General features: G+C 40.7%; 1 protein-coding gene across 3 annotated transcripts in view; it reads left to right on the forward strand.

The window, feature by feature from the left end:
- clasp1a (cytoplasmic linker associated protein 1a) overlaps window positions 1-23,958 on the forward strand; it is an 89,135-nt gene extending 65,177 nt beyond the window's left edge. Inside the window, exons 25-44 of one of the 3 annotated variants that reach the window (XM_085136342.1) lie at window positions 601-704; window positions 2,435-2,458; window positions 3,018-3,262; window positions 4,820-4,883; window positions 5,040-5,042; window positions 5,166-5,329; window positions 6,212-6,290; window positions 6,366-6,509; window positions 7,308-7,406; window positions 10,684-10,833; window positions 10,981-11,087; window positions 12,825-12,953; window positions 13,302-13,449; window positions 14,055-14,301; window positions 15,788-15,844; window positions 18,005-18,198; window positions 18,344-18,472; window positions 20,032-20,238; window positions 20,659-20,775; window positions 21,928-23,958. In XM_085136342.1, coding sequence (XP_084992468.1) covers window positions 601-704; window positions 2,435-2,458; window positions 3,018-3,262; window positions 4,820-4,883; window positions 5,040-5,042; window positions 5,166-5,329; window positions 6,212-6,290; window positions 6,366-6,509; window positions 7,308-7,406; window positions 10,684-10,833; window positions 10,981-11,087; window positions 12,825-12,953; window positions 13,302-13,449; window positions 14,055-14,301; window positions 15,788-15,844; window positions 18,005-18,198; window positions 18,344-18,472; window positions 20,032-20,238; window positions 20,659-20,775; window positions 21,928-22,014 — 2,498 coding nt within the window. In that variant the 3' untranslated portion in view covers window positions 22,015-23,958. The remainder of the gene's footprint in view (window positions 1-600; window positions 705-2,434; window positions 2,459-3,017; window positions 3,263-4,819; window positions 4,884-5,039; window positions 5,043-5,165; window positions 5,330-6,211; window positions 6,291-6,365; window positions 6,510-7,307; window positions 7,407-10,683; window positions 10,834-10,980; window positions 11,088-12,824; window positions 12,954-13,301; window positions 13,450-14,054; window positions 14,302-15,787; window positions 15,845-18,004; window positions 18,199-18,343; window positions 18,473-20,031; window positions 20,239-20,658; window positions 20,776-21,927) is intronic. The other 2 variants (XM_085136344.1, XM_085136343.1) reach the window with 2 other exon arrangements.
- Window positions 23,959-23,961: the final 3 nt, after the last annotated feature.

Below are 23,961 nucleotides of genomic sequence, written 5' to 3' on the forward strand. Positions count from 1 at the left end.
CTGCTCAGTATTTTATTCAGTATTTTTGTAACTGAGCATGTAAAGGGAAAAATTTTATTTTATTTATTTTATTTTATGTTCTTGATACATTGTTCACTCTTTTGCATTCCCGGTGCCTTATTTTTCTTATTTTTTCTGGTTAGCTGTGATTTATTTATTTATTTTTGTTTAATTCAGTGGCCTCTAGTGTGTTTATAGCTGCAGTTACATTTTTTTGTGCTAATGTGAAATTTGTTTCATGGCATTAAATATTTTTCTTTTAAATATTTTTTTTGTTCGTTTTTCCATGTTTTTTCCTATTTGGTGAATTGCTGGTTTCTTAAATCCTTCTTCTTCCAAGGGATAAGTATACAGCCGTTGTGATGCATGTCTGTGCTTATTGGCCGAGGGCCTGGTCACCTGTTTTTCTTCTATAAGATGTTGCTTTTCTTTTTGCTTTTGGTGGTTGGAGCCTTAAATATATTTTCAGCTGTTATTTCACAGCATTTTTCTTTTTGCTTGAAGAGACCAGTAAGTAAGAGAAGCAGGTAAGTAACTGTGTGCATTTGTGCTTTTATTCACCTTCACTTTACTGTCCTCTGTTCCCGTTTCTGTTTGCAGACCGGTACGGTTTGGTGCATCAAGCGAGAATTTCTGCATCCGTTAATGCTATGAGGGTCCTAAACACCGGCACAGAGGTGGAGGCAGCAGTCGCTGATGCTCTGGTAAGTTGATGGTTTTTGAGAGAAAAGACGCATAATTGAAAATTTGTTATTAACATTAAAAAATATTTTTATATTAAATTAACACGACTGAATGTTGCATAGCAAACAAAAGGACTTGTCTCTACTGGCAACACTTTTAAGAAGTTTATCAGTGTGGAGATATATTGTGTAAACGTTTATCATCAAGTATGAGATATCTTGTCTTTTTGGCTTGTGTTTATGTCTGTCCCATTCTTGTGACCTTGTCACTTACACAACTAGAGAATTAATTGTTCCCCAGTATTAGAAAATGGATGTGGAAACTATTAGATTTAAAGTCTGTCTGATAAGATAAAATGTTAAAATGAGCAAGTGAAGTCTGGGCAGTTGGTCATTTACCTGCATTAATGGTTGCATGTCCTTATTCAAATCCACACTGCATATTTTCATGTATTAAGTCTTAAATTAGTGCACAATTTTTTTCCAATCAAAGAGATAGATTGGAAAATTGTTTATTGCTGCTTCAGCGTTCCCATTATGTGGGAACTTATCAAACCTCTGACCGTGTATAATGTTTAATTTTTCTACTGCGAGGATGAAGGTTTGACATAGATAAACACCAGTCAGTGGCAGGAGTTGTCTCAATATTACCAGATGAAAAAAAGAATAAATAAAAAAATCTACTGTTGTGGGGTAGCTAGCTAGCATAAACTGCTAGTCTCTCTATGTTTTCCCCTTTTTTTCCTTATGCCCAATCAGTCAGGCAGATGACCGCTCCCCTTGTCCTGTTTGTATTGGAGGTTTCTTCCTGTTAAAAGGGAGTTCATCTTCCGCACCATCAGCAAGTGCTGCTTACAGAAGATTGTCTGTTTTAGGGGAATTTTGTTTTCTCCAACATTGTTCACGCTTTACCTTACAGTATAACACACCTTGAGATGATTGTTGTTGTAAATTGGCACTAAATAAATGAAATAAAATTTAATTGGCTATAAGTTGTATTTACCAAGAGTGCTCTCGTGAGATGGTCCACAATGAGTAAGAGTGAATTTGGTATTTTAGTTTTTAAAAAATACAGTATTGTATTAACTCCATTTTTGATGTAGCTGGTAGTGCTGCATGTTGATTGGTTAGTTAGCACACATGTTCATATAAGCACCTGTTTGCACACACTTTGTTAAACATTAAATTAAACCCTTCTCTCACCCCAACCGGTCGTGGCAAATGGCCGTCCTTCCTTGAGCCTGGTTCTACCGGAGGTTTCTTCCTGTTAAAAGGGAGTTTTTCTTCCCACTGTTGCCAAAGTGCTTGCTCATATGGGGTCATATGATTGTTGGGTTTTTCTCTGTTTGTATTATTGTAGGGTCTACCTTACAATATAAAGCTCATTGAGGCAACTCTTGTTGTGATTTGGTGCTGTATAATTATCCAGGTACTTGTACTCTCCATGAAGCCTTACGTGTCACTTGTGTAATCTTAATTAGTAAGTGTAAGTATGGATGCTCAGGCCACTGTGAAGACTTCCTTTACTGCTAAAATAGTAGATGTCACCAAACTTAACAATCATTCTGACCTTTTTTCAGGAATATGGAGCTCCATGAAAAAGTTTTATGTTTACTAAGATCAGATATATTTCTAACATGTCTCGTCACATGTGTGTTGCACGCAGAAAAATGGACTGCATTCTTTCTTTGATCCTCTTTTAAACGTTCCCTTTCTCCTCTTTTCCTCTTGGTTGTTTGTTACCATTTCAGCTTTTAGGAGACTCCAGGAATAAGGTAGTTGGTCATTTTGCATTTCTGTCCATGTATCCATGCCATCATGCACTAACCAAGTTAAGAAAACATTAATGCAGCTTGCCTCATCATAATCGCTCCTCCACCCCAAAGCCTTCTTATTTCTTTGTTTTTCTTTATTTTTTTGTTTCACTTTGAATGTTTGTCCATCGCATCCCTGATGTGAGCATCTGTGGTACCAGAGCAGAGACACGTCTTTGTGGTATAAATGTGTTGAACCTCATTGTTTTGGCACATTGGTAATTTTTTGAGATAAGATTAAATATGCTCTTCTGTTTGACGTGTCCCCCACTGCAAGGCCTTTGCTTACTTGTGGCACTGCTTGACTGGCTTTTTATAGGAAGAATGAAAGAAAATGCTTAAAAATGTATTCGAAGAATTTTATATCATCTACGTACAAATTTGGACTTTTAATTTTCTTAAACTGTTGAGAAAACCGCATGGCTACCAGATGCAACAGGCAAGCTTTTATCAAGATTGTTACCTCACAGCCGGTCAGTATTTCGGTATCAAATCCTCAGTGTCCGTCTTTCCTTCTCAGAGGAAGACATTGAGACGGAGGTACGAATCCCCGGGGATGTACTCTGACGACGATGCCAACAGCGACGCATCTAGCGCATGCTCGGAGCGCTCGTACGGGTCACGAAATGGAGGAATCCCACATTACTTGCGCCAGACGGAGGATGTGGCTGAGGTCCTGAACCACTGTGCCAGTTCCAACTGGTCTGAGAGGAAGGAGGGCCTGCTGGGCCTGCAGAACCTCCTCAAGAGCCAAAGAATACTGAGGTGGGAGCGAGCTGTCTGTGGGGTATAAAAATACATATGCAAGAAATATGTGCTTTAGTATTTGGGGACAAGTTATTGTTATTATTATCTTTCTCCAGAGTGGTTCAAAGGTGCACACAAAGTGCATTCAATATTTTCATTATCCAGTAAGAATCAGAACTTAAATTTCAAGTTGTCCGATCTGTGAAAAAATATTGTAGTGGGTACAGCTTGAACTCTAGTGGGTACAAGGTGCACTAAAAACACAAATACAGTCTTTGTTCACCACCCGCCCAAGTTGCCAGATTTGGGTCCCTGCGACTTTATCCGCTTCCCAAAATTGTTTAAACGTAACCTGAAAGATCACAAAGAAGATTAATGGGGGCAGAAGGTGACTTTCAGCAGCGTATCTATAAATGAAAGTCTGGCGATGCATTCGCAGATGACCTTGAACAGGAGATTGGCCAATTTAAATCAGATAAGGTGTTTTTTTTTCGAGGCAGCTTCTCTGAAATTTGGTCACATGTCGTACATTGATCTTGTAACCCAGTTAGTTATGCAATGTTTCCCATTCACAGACTTTACTTGGCCGGCTGTTCAGGTTTATTAATAGCTACCCAATTGTTTTTACACCTTATTTTTTATTAATTCACATTTTTTTCTATTGTGAATAATTTCCTTGCTCTCATTTTGAAAGTTCAGCCACCGCTAACCAGTCAGCCTCTCCTTTTTCTGTCGGGTATTTTCTCCCCCGGCTAGCTTACTGTCCAGGTCGCTATTGTCATGGGTCTCTGTGTCAGTTAGCTGGATAGCCAATTAGTCTCTTGTCTTGTGACTGGACAGTTTCACAGTCTTTAGCTTGTAACAGTAGTAGTTGTTTTAGGATCTATGATCTATCTTAAGTGCTTTAAAGGCTCACTTTTTGGGGAACTTTGGTCATGAACTCTTGAGTCACTGTCCACCTTTTCTCCTGTTAGTAAAACATAATTTAAGGAGTCTGAGTGCCAGCACCATTGACTATCCAAATATTTTAGTCTTTGGACTCAAACAGGCAGAATTTTAGACCCTTTCCCATCAAATCACCCTTAAGAGGTGATTTCGGATTTGTTGGTTATCTTGAGTAATGCAAATCCCAATGTGTTTGGATACATGCACAACAAAGGAGTCATAAAAAAAATCTGTGGTTTCCCTGCGCTTTTCTTCAAGTTACAGGTGACTTTCTTCCTCAGTTAGAACAGCCTGTATGTCTGTCTGTTCTATAACCCTTACTAAACAAATCAACCATCCGATTGGTAGCGATTCAGAACAATAACTGTGTGCAACCTGCTTGCCAGAGTGAGATAGACTGTAAGGAAATCTGAAAACAGGTGGTTAGCTGAACCCATGGAAACACACTGTAGATCACCACAGGGGCATTTAAACTCAAGGATAAACAGGTACACAATGATCATTTGCTTTCCCCAAATGCACTGGCAATGACCTGATGGATTTTATATTCGGCTTTTTGCTTAAAGCTGAGTCATTGATGATTGATTGGTGATGGCTGATTGGTTGTCTGGTTCTGTTGGTTGGCTGCAGTCGTGTGGAGCTGAAGAGACTTTGTGAGATCTTCACACGGATGTTTGCAGATCCTCACAGCAAGGTAATGAATCAGAACTTTACCAACTAAAACAATGATTTGGATGAACACTGACATCAATATGAATGCATGGTACATTACATGTGTATGCTGTGACTTTTTGGTACTAATGAGGCGTCCCTTGTTGCATGTTCTGCCTTGCTGTGGACTTAACAACAGAGAGTAAGTTTGTTTTTGAATTCGTATTCTGCAAATAAATATAAGATTTTAAAAAAAGTTTATTATTTTTTCCTCCTTAAAAAATGTTTTGCATTTTAAATGTATGATCTGTGTGCATATTTGCAGGTCTTCAGCATGTTCCTTGAAACTCTCGTGGACTTCGTCACAGTACACAGGGAGGACCTGCAGGACTGGCTCTTTGTCCTGCTCACCCAGCTGCTGAAGAAGATGGGCGCAGACCTGCTTGGCTCAGTCCAGGCCAAAGTCCAGAAAGCCCTGGATGTCACAAGGTCTGAAAGTCACACCAGTCATGGCTGCTTCCTATTGCATTGCTGGTCGATAAGGAGTAGGCATGCAGGATCAAATGTTATATAATTCAGTCAGGTGGAAACACATTATATACAGATCATTATTTTTCAATAAAAGCAACGAGATATACAGATCCATAAAAACAGACCGTTAGTTTCTCAGTCGGAAGCTGCTGCAGTTTTGAAGAAAGTCTGTGTTTAAAATGAAAACTATTTTACTGGGTAAACTGTTTTCTCATATTTATGATCCACAGTCATTGTGTTACCTGCAGCAGGTGGTAGTAGACCACACCCCCCAAGTACACACATAATCTAAAGCCATGTGCTGCTGTGCACACAAATGGAACATTGTCACTGCTTTACCTGCCATCAGACAGGAAGTGAAGCCTCTCTCCACCAGGCTATTTCCACAAAAACTCACTTTGGTGTTTTAAAGGATCAATTCAGGTCTGAGTTAACATCTTGAAATGCAAAAGTCACAAAAAAGTAGTTGAGCAAGCTGTGTTTGCAGGGTAAAAGTTATTGCTTTTATTCTCTGTTAGTGTATTCTTTTCACAAATGAACAAACAGTTTGGGTTTTACATGCACAGCTGTGGCTTTAATATAAATGTGGACCTTTAAAACTTTGATTTATTATTTGCAGTTAGACTGCAAATAATGAACTATATATCCCTCGTTGCTGCATGGCAATTTAGAGAGTAAATTTAAAGCAAAGGCTACATCAAATTATACTGATATAAACACTGCTGTCCAATCATTTGCAAATATATTGATATTTTCGAAACCTATTTCAGCTTTTCCTTAGACCCGCTTAAAAGCCACATGAAGGAAAGAAGTGAATTCTGTTCTCTTTCTCTGTGTTAGGGAGTCCTTCCCATTTGACCAGCAGTTCAACATTCTGATGAGGTTTATTGTGGATCAGACTCAGACTCCAAACCTCAAGGTAAAGTAGAAGTAAAGTTGATTTTTGGTCGGCAGATATAATTTCAGCAAGACTAAAGATTTCTTGTCTCTTCAGGTGAAAGTGGCCATTTTAAAGTACATCGAGTCCCTGGCACGGCAGATGGATCCCACAGACTTTGTCAACTCCAGCGAGACTCGGCTCGCGGTGTCTCGCATCATCACCTGGACCACTGAACCAAAAAGTTCAGATGTGCGGAAGGTAGGCTAAAATATGTCCTAAGGCTCTCACACTTAGTATTCTAGTTATTATTTTATTCTAGTATTATCAAAGAGTACAGTGCGGCCCCATTTCATCTTCAGTTGATATCTCTACAACACAATACACAGATGTCTTACTTAATCTCTGCACTTTCTTTACATTCTAGTGATATTTTTAGAACGTTTTATTTATTTATTTATTTATTTATTGTACCGAAAGCACCTTTAAAGAGGCATGGTGGACCTAAAACGGCTTGAACCAAGAAACAGTATAAAATACAGAAGGATCGTATTGAAGAATGTGTTTGAATCATGTAAAGCTGTCTGTGAAGTGTCCAAAAACAAAAATGTGGGGTTGGAATTTACAGAAAATTGTTGACTACAAAACAATTATATTGTATTCCTCTGTTCCTTTATTTCATTTGGGTTCCTTGGCCTGTTGTGTTTGTCCAGCAGCAGTTGTAAACTTTGATAAAAGGCACTCTCCGTGTGGATGGCCTTGGGTCAATGGCCCATTATCTTTCCCTTGTCTGATGCGCGTCATATGTTCTCCCTCTGTGTTCCTCACTGTTTGTTTTTCCACTGCCGCTCTTCCAAATGAACTCCTCACCCAGTTTCAAATCAGGGCTCAAATTTTTAGATATTCTGTAAATAGACCAATAAGAATACAATAGGTGCATCTATTATCAGGGGACACTGATCCACATGCACAGATCTTCTCAAATATTGCTTCTGTGATGATGGTTGGGGTCCTGTGCCATTCTGTAATGCCCCTTCTGCCTTGCCACTGTTGCCCCAGACCCTTCATAACTGGGTGAGCGAGGATCTAGCAGGCAGGTCCAGCACTGCAGCCTTACTGCAGTCGACGGAGGGCAACCAGGAAGAAAGGTGTAAGCAGGTAGAGCCCTCTTCAGCAGCCAATTACATCACAACAAGCACGCCTGCCCGGTACCTAACCAGCCACCAAACCTCCAAGACTGCGAAAAAGAAAAAAGCCAACTGCGGCATCCTGTCACTCACCATTTACACTCCAGCTGTTCTGCTGAACAAATAAAGTCAGTGTGTGCCTGGCAAAGTGATCACTCACCAAATAAACTGAGCTTGTTGTGCAACCTGGAAAGACTTTTGTTTAACAGTCGTAGTTCTCCAGGAAAGCTTGTGGTTTTGAATGCATTTGGATGGATTTTAATTTTGCAGTGCAACATTAATAGGAATGCTCGTTTTTTTGTTTTAATAGTTTGTGCCTAACACTGTTTGACTCACCCTAACAACCTGCCATCCACCTGCATATCTGCATGCTAACATGACGATTTTAGATATGTGTGTCGGGAATAGTGGCACCAAGAGCTGGATGTCACCCCTTTATCACCCAAGTGTCATACAGGCCGGCTGGATTTACGTTGTAATTTTAGCTGTAAAAATACAAAATAATTCTCATTTAAAAACCATTTTAATTTTCTATCTAGCCCTAAGTATTTTGAGGAATTATGGTAAAGTAAAGCACATGGTCAAATCTGATTTTTGTGTCTGACAGCAGTACCTTCTAAGTGCTTTGTGCTACTGTGATACACTAAATATCCCCAGTAAAGCTCATAAATCACTCATCCTTTTAGTTCGGCCATTGCACAAATCAAGAGAACTGCCTAAAAATGTTTTTTATGAATCAGTTTAATAGTTAAACCTCAAGTAGAAACTTCTGCTGAATTTGCTCATTTTGCAAAATTAAAAAGCAACCCAGAGTTTTTAAGACATCAAAACTAAACCAATCCTAACTAATATCCTTTTTTTGTTTTTCCACACCAGTATTAATACACTGTATTACCCTGAAAGAGTCATTTCTGTTAAAGAATTCAGGCTTAAATTAACAGTCGACAAAGAAATACATTTGAGTTAATTATGTAATTATTTTGCTTACATCTCATTTAAGCTCAGGTTAGTCTCCTGTCTTGCTCTCTGTTTCACTGTATATATTCACACACAGAGCAGAGCAGCTAAAGCAAAGATAACATTAATTGAGTTGATGATACCTTGTTATCACTTTTATTGCACTAAGTGCAATAAAAGCTGTTCATGAACTGTTAATCCCAACAAAGTGAAAGACAGAAGAGAGGGCCAACAGGGTGATTTAAATGTTTGTTTTTTGTGTGTTTTTACTTTAAAATTAAGTTAAACAACTGCAAAGAAACACACAACACTGGTTGGGATAGTTGGTTCCTTCAATGCTATATTAGCCGACCTTCAAGCACAATGTGCAGGCATAGCTTCACTGCTGCCCCGGGTTAGAGTTTTGTGTAGTCCCATCCTAAATGAACAAATTATCAGCAACTAGAAGATGTCTCCCCGGACATTTTGTCCTCACAGTTTATCAGTTTAAAGATTTTCACTGTGGGTTTTGTAGTTCTATAAAATTAGAATCCCTAGTAGTTCATTTTGTATGATGCTATTCCTGGTGAATATTAGGTATAATCTATAGTGAGTTTATAAATGGAAATTATAAAAGTAAAGAAGAGATGGGCAGCGTCGCTGCGTTTGGAGCCACAAATACATCAATCAGCTCATCTGAACTCTTAACACACAAAAAATCCTTTGTTTCATCCGATGTATCAGGATATTTACAGTAATCAAACTGGGCTGTGCACATGCTGGAAGGCAAGTTTTTTCCTCCTGAAAACGACCTGTTGGATGTTTAGTCAATCATCGTTTTGTCATAAATATGCAATCGGGTAATTGAAATCAGAATTATAGCCGATATAAACTGTGATTGCTGCATCCCTAAATAAAGCTGGTGTGTAGTTGTCATTTCTCTATCTTCTTACCAGAAACCTGCACAAGAATCAAACCATGACATATTTGACAACTTATTCCCAATAATAGACCAAACATTGTTCTGTTAAACATCAACTTCTATTCTCCTGTAGCAGCAGCAGCACACCAGTACTTCCTCCTTTATCTTTACTCACTTGCATGTTGCAGCACTGATTTTCCTAAAAAGATTCTTCTTCCTTTAGTTTTCTACTGAATGCATCTTTGAATTCTCACCTTTCAAAAAATGTTTTTCTACAGGCTAAATCCTCCATTACTGCACCAAGAAGCCCGTCTTGGAGCCAGAAAGTGAAAGAATGTCTTCCATGGTTTCAGAAGTGCATTGGCAACAACCTGTGTATCAAATTCTGTAAAATATTGTAAAACATTACTGTTATTCTAACTTGATAAGTTATAATGTCCACTGTATGTGCTTGATATTGGAATACACATGTCAAGCATTAACTAGTTCCTCGTTAGTGTGCATATTAGCCTATTGGCTCTAGGGTTAGCCATAAAGCACTCAGTGATGCCTTATTCTACACGAGCATGTTCTGCAGTTTTTAGGATACAACAATGAGTCTTTGGCCAGTACCCTCATAATTACTGCTCATTGGATAAATAAAGAAGATCTTGTACATAAATTGTGATTTTAATATGCTTTACTCATAGCCTCATAAGAACTGAACCTTGAGAACTGAACCTGAAACTTTTTAGTATCATTAACTGCTTTTTAGAATAAGATGCACTGAAGTTTAGGAGAATGTCAGTGTTAGGAATTCACCTGTTTCTTGCTTCCTGGTACAGTTCAGCATTTATAACCCTTTCCCTGCTTCCTGTAAATTCTGTAGAATTCCCTCCTTTTTGACCTGTGACTCCTCACTTTGGAATAGCATCATTTAACTGCGATAGTTGGGAGCCGTGGTTGAAGAAGAGCCAGTGGTTAGAGGAGGGAATCTTTTGTAGATTCATATTTATCAACGTAAATGTGAGTTAACTGTGAGTAAACCTCAGGAATTAGAATGGGTAGCTCGTTCATATTCAGTCAAACATGATTTAGAGTGGAGGTATAGCCTCCTCTGAAGATCATAATTCAGGTACAGCTGCTTCCTTACGTTTGGTCTAAAAGCAGCAACCAGATGGAAAACTCTTCAGCTAATAGTCCAGTATTGGAAGAATATCGTCAGGAAGAATAGGGTGTTAATGAGAACTTTAAAATGGCTAATTTAAAGACACTAGGTTGCTAATGTGCATTATAATGAGCAGGTAGCTACCTGGCTGAGGTGCTTCTGAAACCATGAAAGCCTGAAGGTATCTGAAGGTTCTCTGCAGTTCTGCTTTCTTTCCTAACTTGTTGTGCTCGCTGCCTGCAGGCGGCACAGGTGGTGCTGATTGCTTTGTTTGAGCTCAACACCCCAGAGTTCACCATGCTGCTGGGAGCACTGCCCAAAACTTTCCAAGACGGCGCCACCAAACTGCTGCACAACCACCTGAAGAACACGAGCAACACCAGCAGCAATGTGGTCAGTAAGATTTCTGTGTCACTGAGGGGAAAAGTTTTACAGTCACCCAGGTTGCGGTATTCTAAGATGAGTTGAACTGATTGAACTTGAGGTGGACTTCTGTTTCCGATGTTACGTTGTATGTAATTTCATGTCGTTGATATTCAGGGCTCTCCGAGTAACACTATTGGCCGAATGCCGGCTCGTCACACACCCAGCAGGACCAGCCCTCTCACCTCACCGACAAACTGCTCCCATGGAGGACTCTCTCCAAGGTAGGCAGCCGCCTTTGATGACACTATGTCCTTAATGACACACTCAGTGTGTCGATGCATGGCTGTGTTTTAACTGTTGGGATACTGGTGCTGTCATCATGTGTCACCTTTAGACAAAGTAACGTGCGGCCAGGTGGGTCGGTAGTAGCTCGAGACTGAGTGAGCTGTTCTAGAGATTACAGCCCATAATTCATTCACACATATGTGAAAACAAAGAAGCAATTATTTACAAAGACAAAAGAAATCTTACAAAACTCCTCCTGCCAATTGTCTGATTGCTAAAAGATTCGCTGCATAGCGACTGATAAATGAGCCTTTGAAGTTGTCATACACGATCATGTTGTAAAAAAAAACAGAGGAGGGTGATTGTTGCATTAATCTGCTGTTTTTACAGAATAATGCAGCCTACTTACCTAAAATCCAGTTTCATTCTTCCACGCTGAGCAGCTCATTCAGCTCACACACACTCTGCCTGGATTGTCCTTTTATCTGCCAGCAGAAACCCATAAACATTGATAAGTTATTTAAGTTATTGTTACTGCACTTGAACCTGCAGTGCACCTTGTATGGAGAGCATTAGCAGCACAAAAATGCTTTTTCAAGGTTTTCTTTCAAAATAAAATCACAGTCACACAATTAACTAATTTACCCAGCTTCACCCATAAATATCACAAACCATACTGAATTGAAATGTGGGCAAAAAAACATTTATTTTGGGCAGAGTTGCAACACTTTCAGCCCAGCTGCCATGATCAGATTGCTTCCTCAAAGTCCTGTTCTGATCACTTGCATTTGTGTATCTGAGATTTATCTGAAATGGTGAACAAGTCAGGAGTCAAGGAGTCAGACCTGGCAAGAAGATGCTAGCTAGCAACGACAGGCTATATGGGTGCATCACACAGATACAGATTAATTATTGCTGTGTAGCATTTAATAAAAGTCCTAGAATTTTATTCACTGAAACTGGAGCTCAGTCTTCTTGGACAGTCTGTTTGCACAATTAACTGCACAGCAGTCGTATTATTGCTCAGATAATTGCATTAAAATGCTACAGAATGCTCCTACAGAACGAACAGGGTGGGTAACAGCTACAGCCACCTGTCTGTCAAACAGGCCATGACAATACGAACTTTAAACCGTAATACAATTTAAACAAGTGTGTTGTAAAAACATTCACCCCTGTACAGTCGTTATGAAGGTAGAGATTAGCTGTAGAGACCGAAACTGTTTGAACAGGGCCGTAAACGTGATTTTTGGTGCCTCTGGTTGATGTTAGAGGAACTGCACTTGATTTTTCCTTCCTGGAAGCTGATACATGTTTCTTTTTATGTTAATAGGGACAAAATGTGCTTTCTTTATGCTTTAATAAAATCCAAATGGATGAATTGTGTTAAAAAAAATGACCTGCCATTAACTATAAAACAGAGAAGTTTGTTTTTGGCACCTTTATGGTCAGAACAGGACTTTCGGTGAGGTGAACAAGGAAACAACCTTGACATTGAGACTCTCCAACTTCTGCTTTCCTTTTTAATTAACACTTTCCCGTAACCTTAAAGCTCAGACTAGTTTCTTTTTGTCTTTTCTCTTTCTCTTCCTGCGCACTTGCTGTTTCCTCTCTCCTCCCCTCTCTTGTCTCGTCCCGTGCTCTCTCCTTGTGTTGTCGGTTTCCATCCACCTTTCCCTTCTCTCTCACTCCTGTCTGTCCGTCCTTCCCTCCCGGCCGCGCTGTGACAACAGTCGGTTATGGGGTTGGGGTGTCGACGGACTATCAAAGCACCCGCCTGCCCCTCCTCCTCCTCCTCCTACGCCTCACTCCACCTCTGCTGCCCCCACCATAAGGGTCCTGCGCAGAGCGTATTCACCCAGGTAATGAGGCGGGCACGTTGGAGATTGTGGCCTAAGGAATCCACACTCTCATCCTTTTCTTTACCCAGTTCACCAAACCATTTGAGAGTGTTTGTTTGTTTTTTGTTTTGCTCATGCAATAAACCATCATGTCTAATAAAGTGGAAGCATCCTTTTGAAAATCCATAATTTTTAAGGGTTATGTCAGTCCTGACCTTTCATGCTCTAAATCAGTCTCCTTGTCTGTCAAGAGCACAGCTTCTTCGCATGCATATGTCTGCAGATTCATGTGGCTGTATTTTGCTTCTGCTGCACATTTTATATAAAAGTGCATGCATGCGTTTCTTTTTATGTCTGTGTGTCTGGCAGCATGATGGAGTACGACACGGAGAACATGAACTCAGACGAGATCTACAGCTCGCTGCGTGGCGTCACTGAAGCCATCCAGAGCTTCTCCTACCGGAGCCAGGAGGATCTGAACGAGCCTATTAGACGGGAGGCAAAGAGGGATGATGCAGTAAGCCACAAGCTTCTTATCCAGAACCAGTTCTGAAAAACCTGGAATTTGATTTGGCATTAAATGCTTAGAATGAATTATGATCCTCTTTTAAGACACTGCTGCATTACATTTTTCATTTTTCAAGACATTTTTCAAACAGTTTTTAGGTTCTTAGACCTCAAAAGTGGTTTGGCTTTCTGGTTGTATGTTGACCATGAAATAACTGTGCTTTTAGTATCTCCTGCTGGTTTCTGTAACCCTTTTAAAAATTTTAGTCGCCACTATTTTGGGTGGTGTTTAGAGCAGTTGTGACCATGTTTAGATGAGAGGAGGGTGCTCTAAGTTGTCAGCTAATGCTTGATAACTTGTTGCCAAGTTACGTCTATTGACTATATGAGAACATCACATCTACTAATCAGTGCTGACTCAGCCTCTGTAGCCACTGCAGGCAGACTGTGTATGTAATGCACTGATTTGTCTTCGGATACTCTCTTTCTTTTTGTGAGGCTTGTGTCATTTTTTGCATATTGTTTGGTTTGCTTTCATATTTTTATGGTTATTTGAAGCTAAAATGGCTCCAGATCTTCTTTATACCCCTGCATAATGCCTCTCCCATCTCGCAGGCAGGGAGAGAAGGAGTAGCTTCCTCTCCTGGGTCTGATGCCCGGCTCGGCTTAGACGTGGTGGAAGGCGGTCGCACTGCCTTGGACAACAAAACTTCGCTGCTCAACACGCCATCGCCGCGCTCCTTCTCTGGGCCCCGGACTCGAGAATTTGCCCCATACGGATACGGAGAAACCATTTGCACGTACGACAAGAGCGCCCTGAAGGAGGCCGTGTTCGACGATGATGTGGAACAGTTCAGAGACTGTGAGTTTATGCCGATTTTATGTTTTTATGTTTACAGCTCTGAGCAAAGTACCTATGTACCCCAGTCACACGTGCATTAGCTGTTAGAATTTGTTATGTGGCTCAACAAACAACCAACATGCCTCTGAAAATGGTCAGGTACAAGGACTGGACTGAAAAAGTTAAAAAGTAGCCAGTGTAGTAAGAAACACTTCCAGAAAGACCTCCAGAAAGCCTGGATAACTGTTGCTAAAGAGCACTTTAAAAATTACTTGCTTGAAAGCAACATTTCAAAAAATGAGGGGTGACTGAAGACTATTGCACAGTACTGTATCTGCTTGTGGCACATGACACGATCTAGTAATGTCAGCTGCGTTTTTCTTCTGGTTGGCGATGTAGTTCGATACAAAGAAAACATCTCAGGCAGTCTTTTTATGTGGTCCAAGCTCCATGAGATGAGCACCATTTAGTTTCTTTATGCTAAAGAGAAGGCAGACTTATCCACAACTGATATATCCAAAACTGGAGTACCCTTACCAAAACACTCCAGGTCACACATGGGCAAAACAAAGCCCGAAGGCCGCACCCCTGCACACCGAGTCAATCCGGCCCTCAACATCCTAAAGCAAAACAGGTTCCAAAACACGAATAAGAAGCAGCTTAAGGCTGGAACTGACCTACAGAGGAAAATGTAGACCGCTTTAAATGTTCATAGAATCTTCATATTATTAACTTTTTACTTTATCCCCAGAAATGTATGAGTTCAATTATTCAGTTTGTGGTCATTCTCGTATTTAACCTTAGCAAAAATAATGTCACCCACTCCCCATCTATACAATAAGTCAGTTTGATATTGGAGCGAACTGTCACTTTAATTCTGTGATTATTATACATTGTCTGCAGTGTGACATTTAAACTGAAATCTATATTGAATAAGCCTCATGATTATTCTGGTGGTAGAAAAACATGAAACGAGTTAAATAGCGACATCCACAGAATGAGTATGAAGAAAAAACAGCTCTTACTGTCATATTGCATGTCAGCAATAAAAGTACGAAAATGTTTCTACAAAAGAGTTCAAGAGAAGCTGTTAAACGTGCAGGTAATGCAGAATAGGTCTGCACACGCTACCGTCGGAGGTGTGTTCCTGTGAAATAAAACAGATTTAAGTGAGCCTTTCTTGTCATTCAGCCAAACGTCAGGTTGTGCATTGTGAGCACGTGATGTCATTGTGAGAACACAAAGGAGCAACAATGTTGAGGCAACAAATGGCAGAATTTCCTCCATTTCACTCGGTTAGTTGTCAAACGTCATCCTGAACCAGCCGGCTCGTGTTTACAGCAGACAGAAGAAACCAGTGAGCGTCCAGCCCCTCTGTCGCAGCTGCTCTGTGCTTCACTTGTTGTTGTTGTTGTTGGTGTCATCACATCCTTTTCTCTGCCACCCTCCCCTCCCCCACCTACTTCCACCTTCATCCCTCCTCCTCCTCCTACTCCCTCCTCTCCAGGCCGACGTCAGGAAAGCGGTGAAAACAAGATGGCACTCTCCAAGGTCTTTGCTCCTGGTAAACATGCCCACCCTGCACCTCCACTCCACTCACCCTCCAACTGTGTTTGCATTCTTCACTCAGCTCCCCTCATCGTCTCTCCATCTTTTAACTCCACCTCTGTGTTAACAAAGTCCAAGCGGTTCTGCTTACAGCTGTAATATTTGAATGTTTCTAATGTTTTCACTGCATCTAATTTGACTGTAGAGATCTATCGTATGAAAAAGTTAACTTTATATTTCTAATAATATATAATAATATATATATATATATATTAATATATTTTTAACTGCTCAAACTTTAGATATCTGCATCTTCCGAGGACACACATTTTGAATAACATGAGGCTGCTGACGGGAACGGAGGTTTTCTGTGGGTGATCTACTAACAACGCGTGAATTTGATTTATGAATGGAAATTCAGCCAGTTCATTCCAGTAATGGCCAGCACAGTCTACGAAAGGCAAAAAAAATGGTGGATTAAAACTGACCAGATCTGATAAGTGAGGGGAAAACAGTGAACAGAAATGTTCTGATCTAAAGACTTCAGCTAGAAATAGACAGGAACTGTGTGGGATTTGGAGATCAGGGCGGCCTTTTTTTTTTTTTTTTTTTTTTTTTTTTTTTTTTTTGTAATGAATACATGTGACAGCTGAGGTGGAGCACAGGATTGATGGGCTGTTTTCAGCAGTCCACCTTACAGGACTTACTGGATCTGTGGAAGAACAAAAGTAAATGTTAATTAGTCACATCCTGAGCGATCTAGAGAAGTTCATGAAGACTGACACATGCATGAAAATGCCCGTTGTTCTCAGTTTCTTGCATGCCACCTGAGGCTGCAGATATTTATTAAAGTCAAAGGAAAGAATCTGACTCACAGCTACCCATGCAACATAAACTGTCACGGTGAATGGAGTGAGCCGTGAGGAGAAAATAAACGAGGAACCACGTGCAGGCACTCGCTGAGATGCAAAGGTGGTTTATTGTAGAACAAAGGTGGAAATGGCAAAACTGAACAAAACTAAACTATTGAACAGCAAACATGAACATGAAGGAGAGTCAGCAGAGGCATATGGAGGTTGATAGCAGGGAGAACACACAGATGAAACACGGTAGATTCACAGACAGACCAGCAACTAGTACACGAGTAGACACGACTTAAATACACACAGAAGAACACAGGGAGATTACAAGGTGGGGAACATAGCTGGAAGTAATTGACAAGACGAGACATGGGAAGCAAAACTGAATACACTGACATCAGACATAAACCTTCAAAGTAAAACGGGAAACAAGAGACAATTCACAAGACACCGACTAGACACTGAACTAAAAGGGACACATGGAAAACTCAGGCCCGATACTGACACAGAACCAAAACCTAGGAACAAACAAAGACATCAAGAAATCAAAGATTAACAATACAAAACAGAAAACACTGGGTCACCGACCCAGGACCGTGACATAAAAAACTTTTAGAAAAACTCAAATTACATTTAGTGCTGACTACTAAACATATTAGCTGTTTCAAGACAGACATTTCTATATGTTATGTAAGAGATCCGTAACAACAGCAGCATCACTCTGGAAGTAGAAGAGTAGAGTCTGTTTTGCCCATTTTATGAACAAAATAATGTTCATTATAAAAAGCTTAAAATAACGTTTTATCACATTCCCTCAGTGCAAAAGCCAAAATTCTTTGGTAGGCAGCAGGAGGAGAAACTCGTTTAGAGAGACTTTCATGCTCTAGTTCAGTGACTTTTCTGTGAGTTTCTTTGTTGCCTGTATTATACTGATGGTTTTTATGCATCACCGCGCTCATAGCTTTGCGCAATTCACCTGCACCAATCACATGTCCATCTTGACTCTCAGCAGCAATGGTCACAGCCACATCAGGCACAGATCAAGTTTCTACGTTCAGTTTAAGTACCCTCCTCCCAAAATGTGGCCCCTGGAAAGGGAAATACATGTGCAAAAATACCTGCACCTCATCACACCTCCCTAGTAAAGTCCAACAACTGCCAAAGGAGGAATTGCAGATCAAAAATCTGGATGTGTGATTAAAAAAAAAAAAGACATTTGGTGTCTTTTAAAAACAAAAAAAAGTTGATGGATGATTATTAGCCCATTACAGTTCAATTCAATTCTTAACTCGTTCTTCTTGTCCCCTCTCGGTAAGCAGTCGGGCAGGATCACTCAGACCTGGTGGCCGATCTTTTGAAGGAGCTGTCCAATCACAACGAGCGCTCAGAGGAGCGTAAAGGCGCTCTGGTGGAGCTGCTGAAGATCACACGGGAGGACAGCATGGCTGTGTGGGACGAACATTTCAAAACCATCCTCCTCCTCCTGCTGGAGACCCTGGGTGATAAAGATGTACGTAACCTGATAGTTTGTGTACATGTAAATCCCTTTTTTTGTCTCCTTTATTTGTGTTTTCATTGTCTTGATTCAGCGTAATCTGAAGAAACTGAAGGGAGTTTTGTGTGGATGATATTCTTTATGTTCCCATTTCCTGCAGCACACCATTCGAGCTCTGGCTCTGCGAGTGCTGAAGGAAATTCTGAGGAATCAGCCTGCCCGCTTTAAAAACTATGCCGAGCTGACCATCATGAAGACGCTGGAGGCGCACAAAGACTCTCACAAGGAGGTACGCAGCTCCCACCACTCAGCTAAAAGCACTGAAGGCACCGAGCATGATTTTTGTTTCATAAAGTCGTCATCGATATCTGAATGTGGCCGTGCCGTGTTGAAAGTGATGCGGTTCTCATGTCTTTAATTACTGAGTAGCGTGTTCACTTAAACATGAAGTTAGTTTATATAATTGCTAAGTAGCACATGTGAGAAAGACGAATGCCATTCATGATACATAAACAAAAAGCCTGCAGTCAATGAGATTAATGATTATTGGTTTCTAATCATTTCTAATCTCTCTTGTGGCTCACAATAACCTCATAATTAATACTTTACAGAGTGGTTATCGATATGAGCACTGAAATAAGTGAAGACAGTAAGTCCAACCTTCGACCCTTCACTCCAGCAGTTATTCAGGATTTCTTGTAGAGAAATTTTCCACTCATGTCGGTCAGGTGTGCAGCAGGGTTACAGAGTGTGTGTAAACACAGATCACGTGTTGATAGCAAATTGAACATAAAATACACAAAAATGCACTCGACCAACCTGAGATGAAACATGCAGATAACCAAAAAAACATATCAATCACAGAAATTTAGCATGAGGAATTTTTTTTTAAAGTTTTTCAGCATGAATGAATAATATCCTGCTGAAGAAGTGTAAAGTATGCTGAAGTAAAGCACTCTTTAAAGGGGTTCATAAATCCCAGAGGTTTTTATTCTTTATCTTTAAACTTTCCCTTTTTTTTTTTTTGCTTTTTCTGTATTCAGTTTTTCAATAATTGCGTTAATCTAAACGTGTGTCATTTTGCAGCCAACAAATTATCACAAAATCTGTGAAACTTGCAAAATTCAGTACTGTCCCACACTGTACTTACCACACACCGGAAGACCATAAAAAGATGTTTTTAATCATAGACGAGTCATTTAAAAAAAGCTTTATAAAAGCCTAAAATACAGGCATAAAGATGAGGATATATTGTGGAAAAAATATCTGAGTTTAAAGCAAGAGCTATGATAGGTTCAAGTATAAAATCAGGACTGAAAGTGCAACAGTAAGAATACATTAGAATAAGTTTAAAATGTAAACGTTTTCTGGGGAAGTTCTCAGATCGAAATCGGCCTGTAAACATGACAATTTGTCAGCCACCAAAAAGGAGCGTTCAGTCTTTTTTGTTTTTCCCATCATGCTCCTGGTGGAAATTTACAAGAAGATAAAGTGTTGAGTGGTGGAGGAGGAACGCAGCTGCCTCGTTTCTGTTTGTTCTAGAAAAGTAAGTCAAAAGAAAAAAAGGGAGACACTGACTGACAGAACGGAGCTCCTGTTGGTTGTTGGAAACATTTATGGGATTGAAGTTCTCTACTTGAGCACAAAATGCTAAACTGGACAGTGAAATTAAATATGTCTGAATTTGGGGGAAAAAAGAAACTTTGGCTTTGTCTGACTTAGTCTCATGCCTGTGATACAGAAATCCTGCTGTTGCCTCAATAACACACCAGCTGATTGGATTTACGATGTGTGATATAAAATTGTTACCAGCCTAATCTGTTAAAAATAAAAAAAACATGTTTTTAGGTTGTGCGTGCAGCCGAGGAGGCGGCGGCGACGCTGGCCGGCTCCATTCACCCGGAGCAGTGCATCAAGGTGCTGTGCCCCATAGTGCAGACGGCCGACTACCCCATCAACCTGGCAGCCATCAAGATGCAAACCAAAGTAATTGAACGCATCGCCAAGGAATCATTGCTGCAGCTGCTGCCCGACATCATCCCCGGACTCCTGCAGGTCTGAGCCCAAAACAGAAGTGCAGATTTGAATGGAATGTGATTGTTTTTGTTTTGCAGGCTGAAAACTGATCAAACCTCCAAAACTGTGAAATAAAAACTCACATTTCAGAAACTTGAATAAACAGAGTTTTTCGTTTTAAATGTGTTGCTGGTGTACCCAGCTTGAATAACACAGACAGAGCAGAAACATCCGTGTCAGTGCCACAGTGGCTTATTTGGACAATGTTCATATTTGGACAGTGGGAATTATTTGCCTTATTTGTCCCTGGAAATGTTTGCGTGTACTCTGCACTCTTGGCGACCCCTCCCACCGTCCTGCTGACTTTGTGTGGGTGTGTGTGTATGTGTGGGTGTGTATGTGTGGGTGTGTGTGCATGTACGCGCCTTTGATACCTGATGCTCCCCGGTCTCTCCGCAGGGCTATGACAACACAGAGAGCAGCGTTCGCAAGGCCAGTGTGTTCTGTCTGGTGGCTATCTACTCTGTGATTGGTGAGGAGCTCAAACCCCACCTGGCACAGCTTACGGGAAGCAAGGTACTGACCCTCGCCAGCAAGTCTTTCCACTTGCATGTCCTCACAACGAAAGCACTTGAACAGACGCTGAGCCTTATCATCTTCCCATGTTGTTATTTCTCAGCTGGCTCTCAAATTATAAAGCACAGGGTCATATTTGCCCTTCTAAAGTGTCCTTGAGTTATGTAATGGTTAAGGTCTGAGGGTCAGGTTCACCAGGTTCACCTAACTGCCAGCCCCCCCCCCCCCCCCCCCCCCCCCCCCTTCCACTAACCACCACCTGGTCAGCTGGTTATCTAAACGGAGTCACCGCTGCAGTCTTCAGCTGCACTCTAAGATATCATCTTAGTGCTAAAATAACTTTGAGTGGATGCAGTTAATCATTAATAACAATCCTTCCTCTTATCAGCAGCTACATTTTAGGGAATATTTTAAAAAAGTGCCTGTGCCAATATTTTGTGTATGATTGCTTTTGAGTTCTTTATCCTGTTTACAGCAAATTGTCCCTGTGATGAGATCCTCCTGCAAAACAGTTTGTGGTTCTCCTACTACAACATATTTTTGTATTTCCCTCTATAGTTAACTGATTGTTACATATATCAGTAAAGATGTGGACTGACAGCCATTAGAATAACTTTTGGGGGGATTTTTGTTTTTGTTTGTTTGTTTCCCCCCAAAGGGTATCCCAAGGAAGCTGGTCAACAGCACAAACAGTCCAGGCCAGTTCAGTCCAGTTTAGGGACTTCAACTAGCTGCAGCTCACAGCTCCTGTCAGTCAGGGGGGGCACGGCCCTAAATTTTAAGTCTTGCTACCATACAATGGAGTGAGTTATAATTGCATTGACCACCTGTAGAGTTGTTTTGAAGTGGTAAATTACATAAAGACATTCTTGAAGCAGGCTGTAAACTTGTTTATTTCTGCTGGAGCGTTTAGTGAGTATTAGAGGAACTGCAGGTGTTTGTGCTTTTCATGTTTCAGCCTCACTCTACCTCTGCTCGGTTTAATTGCATGACGAGATGTCATGAGTGCTTTCATCACTTTAAAGGAACCAGCCAAATATTGTGTACATTTAGCTTCCTATCACCCTATCTGACTCATGAAGAAGTTTATTCCTTTTTAAGACAGTCCTGTGCTGATATAAAGAGTAATTTCTCAATTCTTTCCTTTTGCAGATGAAGTTACTGAACCTGTACATCAAGCGTGCTCAGACGACAAACAGCAATAGCAGCAGTTCCTCAGATGTCTCCTCTCACAGTTAATGGAGGTGGTTTCATCCATTCCAAGACTCCAGATAAGACTTCTCTGTCTCTGAGCATCACCCTCCTCATCACGGCTCTGCAGCTCATCCTCTCGACCCATTTTGTTCCTTTGTGTCATCCGCCTCCGCTCTGGAAATATCGGAACGGGATTGCTGTCCTGGTTTCAAGTTGGTGGGGAAGGATTGGACACATTTGGATTTTTGGATTTAGGATATGGCGCTTTCTCCTCCTCCTGTGGGTCCCACCATCTCCACATCAACTCCAATCTGTTTCTCCTTCATCCCTTCTGCTTTTAGATTTGTTTCTTTAAGTGTAAAATATTCACATCAAAGAAATGTTTCAGATCATCTTCAGTTTGGGATGAAATGTCATTTGGCTGGCCCAGTGATGGCAACAAGCCCATGAAGTGTGCAGTGAATTCTGTTTTAAGGGCATGAAGACCAAATATTGCAAGGCGGAAAAAAAATTAGATATGGACAGAAAGACAAAACGAGGAAGTCCTATGTGAGCATTTTAGTTCAAGGCTCATATTTGATTGTAATTTCTTTTCTTTTTTTATGTGCTCGTTTCTCTTTAGGAGTGGCTTAAAACCCAAACTGTCACGATTACAAAACAGATTTCATGTCTAAACAGAACTGACAATCCTTCACATTTCGTGCAGATCTTTTAACAGAGAACACAAACCACCGTCGCTACATGGAGTGGAAGCTAAGCCTGTTAAAAGCCGTAACGTTTGTGTCGTTTTTAACTTCCTGCTTCCGTTTGTGTCTGAGCGCTTACTCTGTCTTAGGAAGTCCTTTGTAAATACAGCAGATGAGGAGTTGGGGGAGAACAGGCCTTACATTTGTGGACTGCGGAGAGTGAACGGGACTCTCGGCTCTTTAAAAATAAAAGAAAGAAAAACAAACAGAAAAATGTGAATCTGCAGCAGAAGCGTCCCCAGCGGGCCGCGTCGCTCTCAGACTTGTGACCGTGCAAACACAGTATTACTCGTTTCCTCTTTCACAGCTTCTGCAATAACCACAAAGAAATCAAAGGTGTTTTGTACATACACTTTCTGACCGCTGCTTCACGGAAAAGCAGACTTTTAATTTTTTTGGCTTGCATGAACCTGCGGCACGCGTCAACTCAGTGCTGTCAACTCAGTGCTGTCAACTCAGTGCTGCGCGGAGAGCCCGGAGCTTCTTCGGCTGTTAAAGTGCACTTTTAACATCATGAGATCACTCGACTCTGAGGAGGTGCTCGTACGGAAAAGGTACACACTCTGTGTTTAATTTATTCTGCTGTAAAGTTTTAAGTGGTGGATTCCTGCTGTGAAGCACTTCATCGATTCCCTGATTGGGAAGAAGTTTCTCAGTCTGATCAGCTTTTAATTATTGGACCTGATTTGGTTTTGATGGTCAGTTGATCTGCTGTAGTTTTTTCTTTATAATACTCTGAATAATGAATAATAATGCTGATTCCTGATTTGCTGAAATCCGCTGAGAATGGTCCAACTCTGCTTCTTTAAGGAAATGAATGTACAGAAACAACACAGTGAATTTGCTGGTACTCAAAAGGATTTAATTTTTTCTTTCTCATCGTCCTTCAGCGCGCTCATTTAATCAGCTGAGTTTTTACCGCAAAAGCAAACCTGCAAACTGGTGAAAACCCACCAATCTTCTCGCATCTGTCGTCTCGTCGCTGGATCTAAAACAGACGCGACGGTGTTCCTTACAGACTGTTCACTATGCATGTTCAGCAGTCTTTCTTTGGCTTCACGCGCTCATGTAATATTCACACCTGTATTTATATATTTTATTTGATCTTATTGTATTTAGTTCTGTCATGATGAACTGTACAGAAGGTTTTTTGTTTAGTTTTTTTATGTTAACATCAATGTGTGATCAGTTTGCAGCGATGTAAAAAACTGTTTGCTGTAGAAATAAAAAGACCGAGAACTGATCT

The sequence above is a fragment of the Neolamprologus multifasciatus genome, chromosome 16, assembly GCF_963576455.1.
Source record: "Neolamprologus multifasciatus chromosome 16, fNeoMul1.2, whole genome shotgun sequence".
NCBI classification, from domain to species: Eukaryota; Metazoa; Chordata; class Actinopteri; order Cichliformes; family Cichlidae; genus Neolamprologus; species Neolamprologus multifasciatus.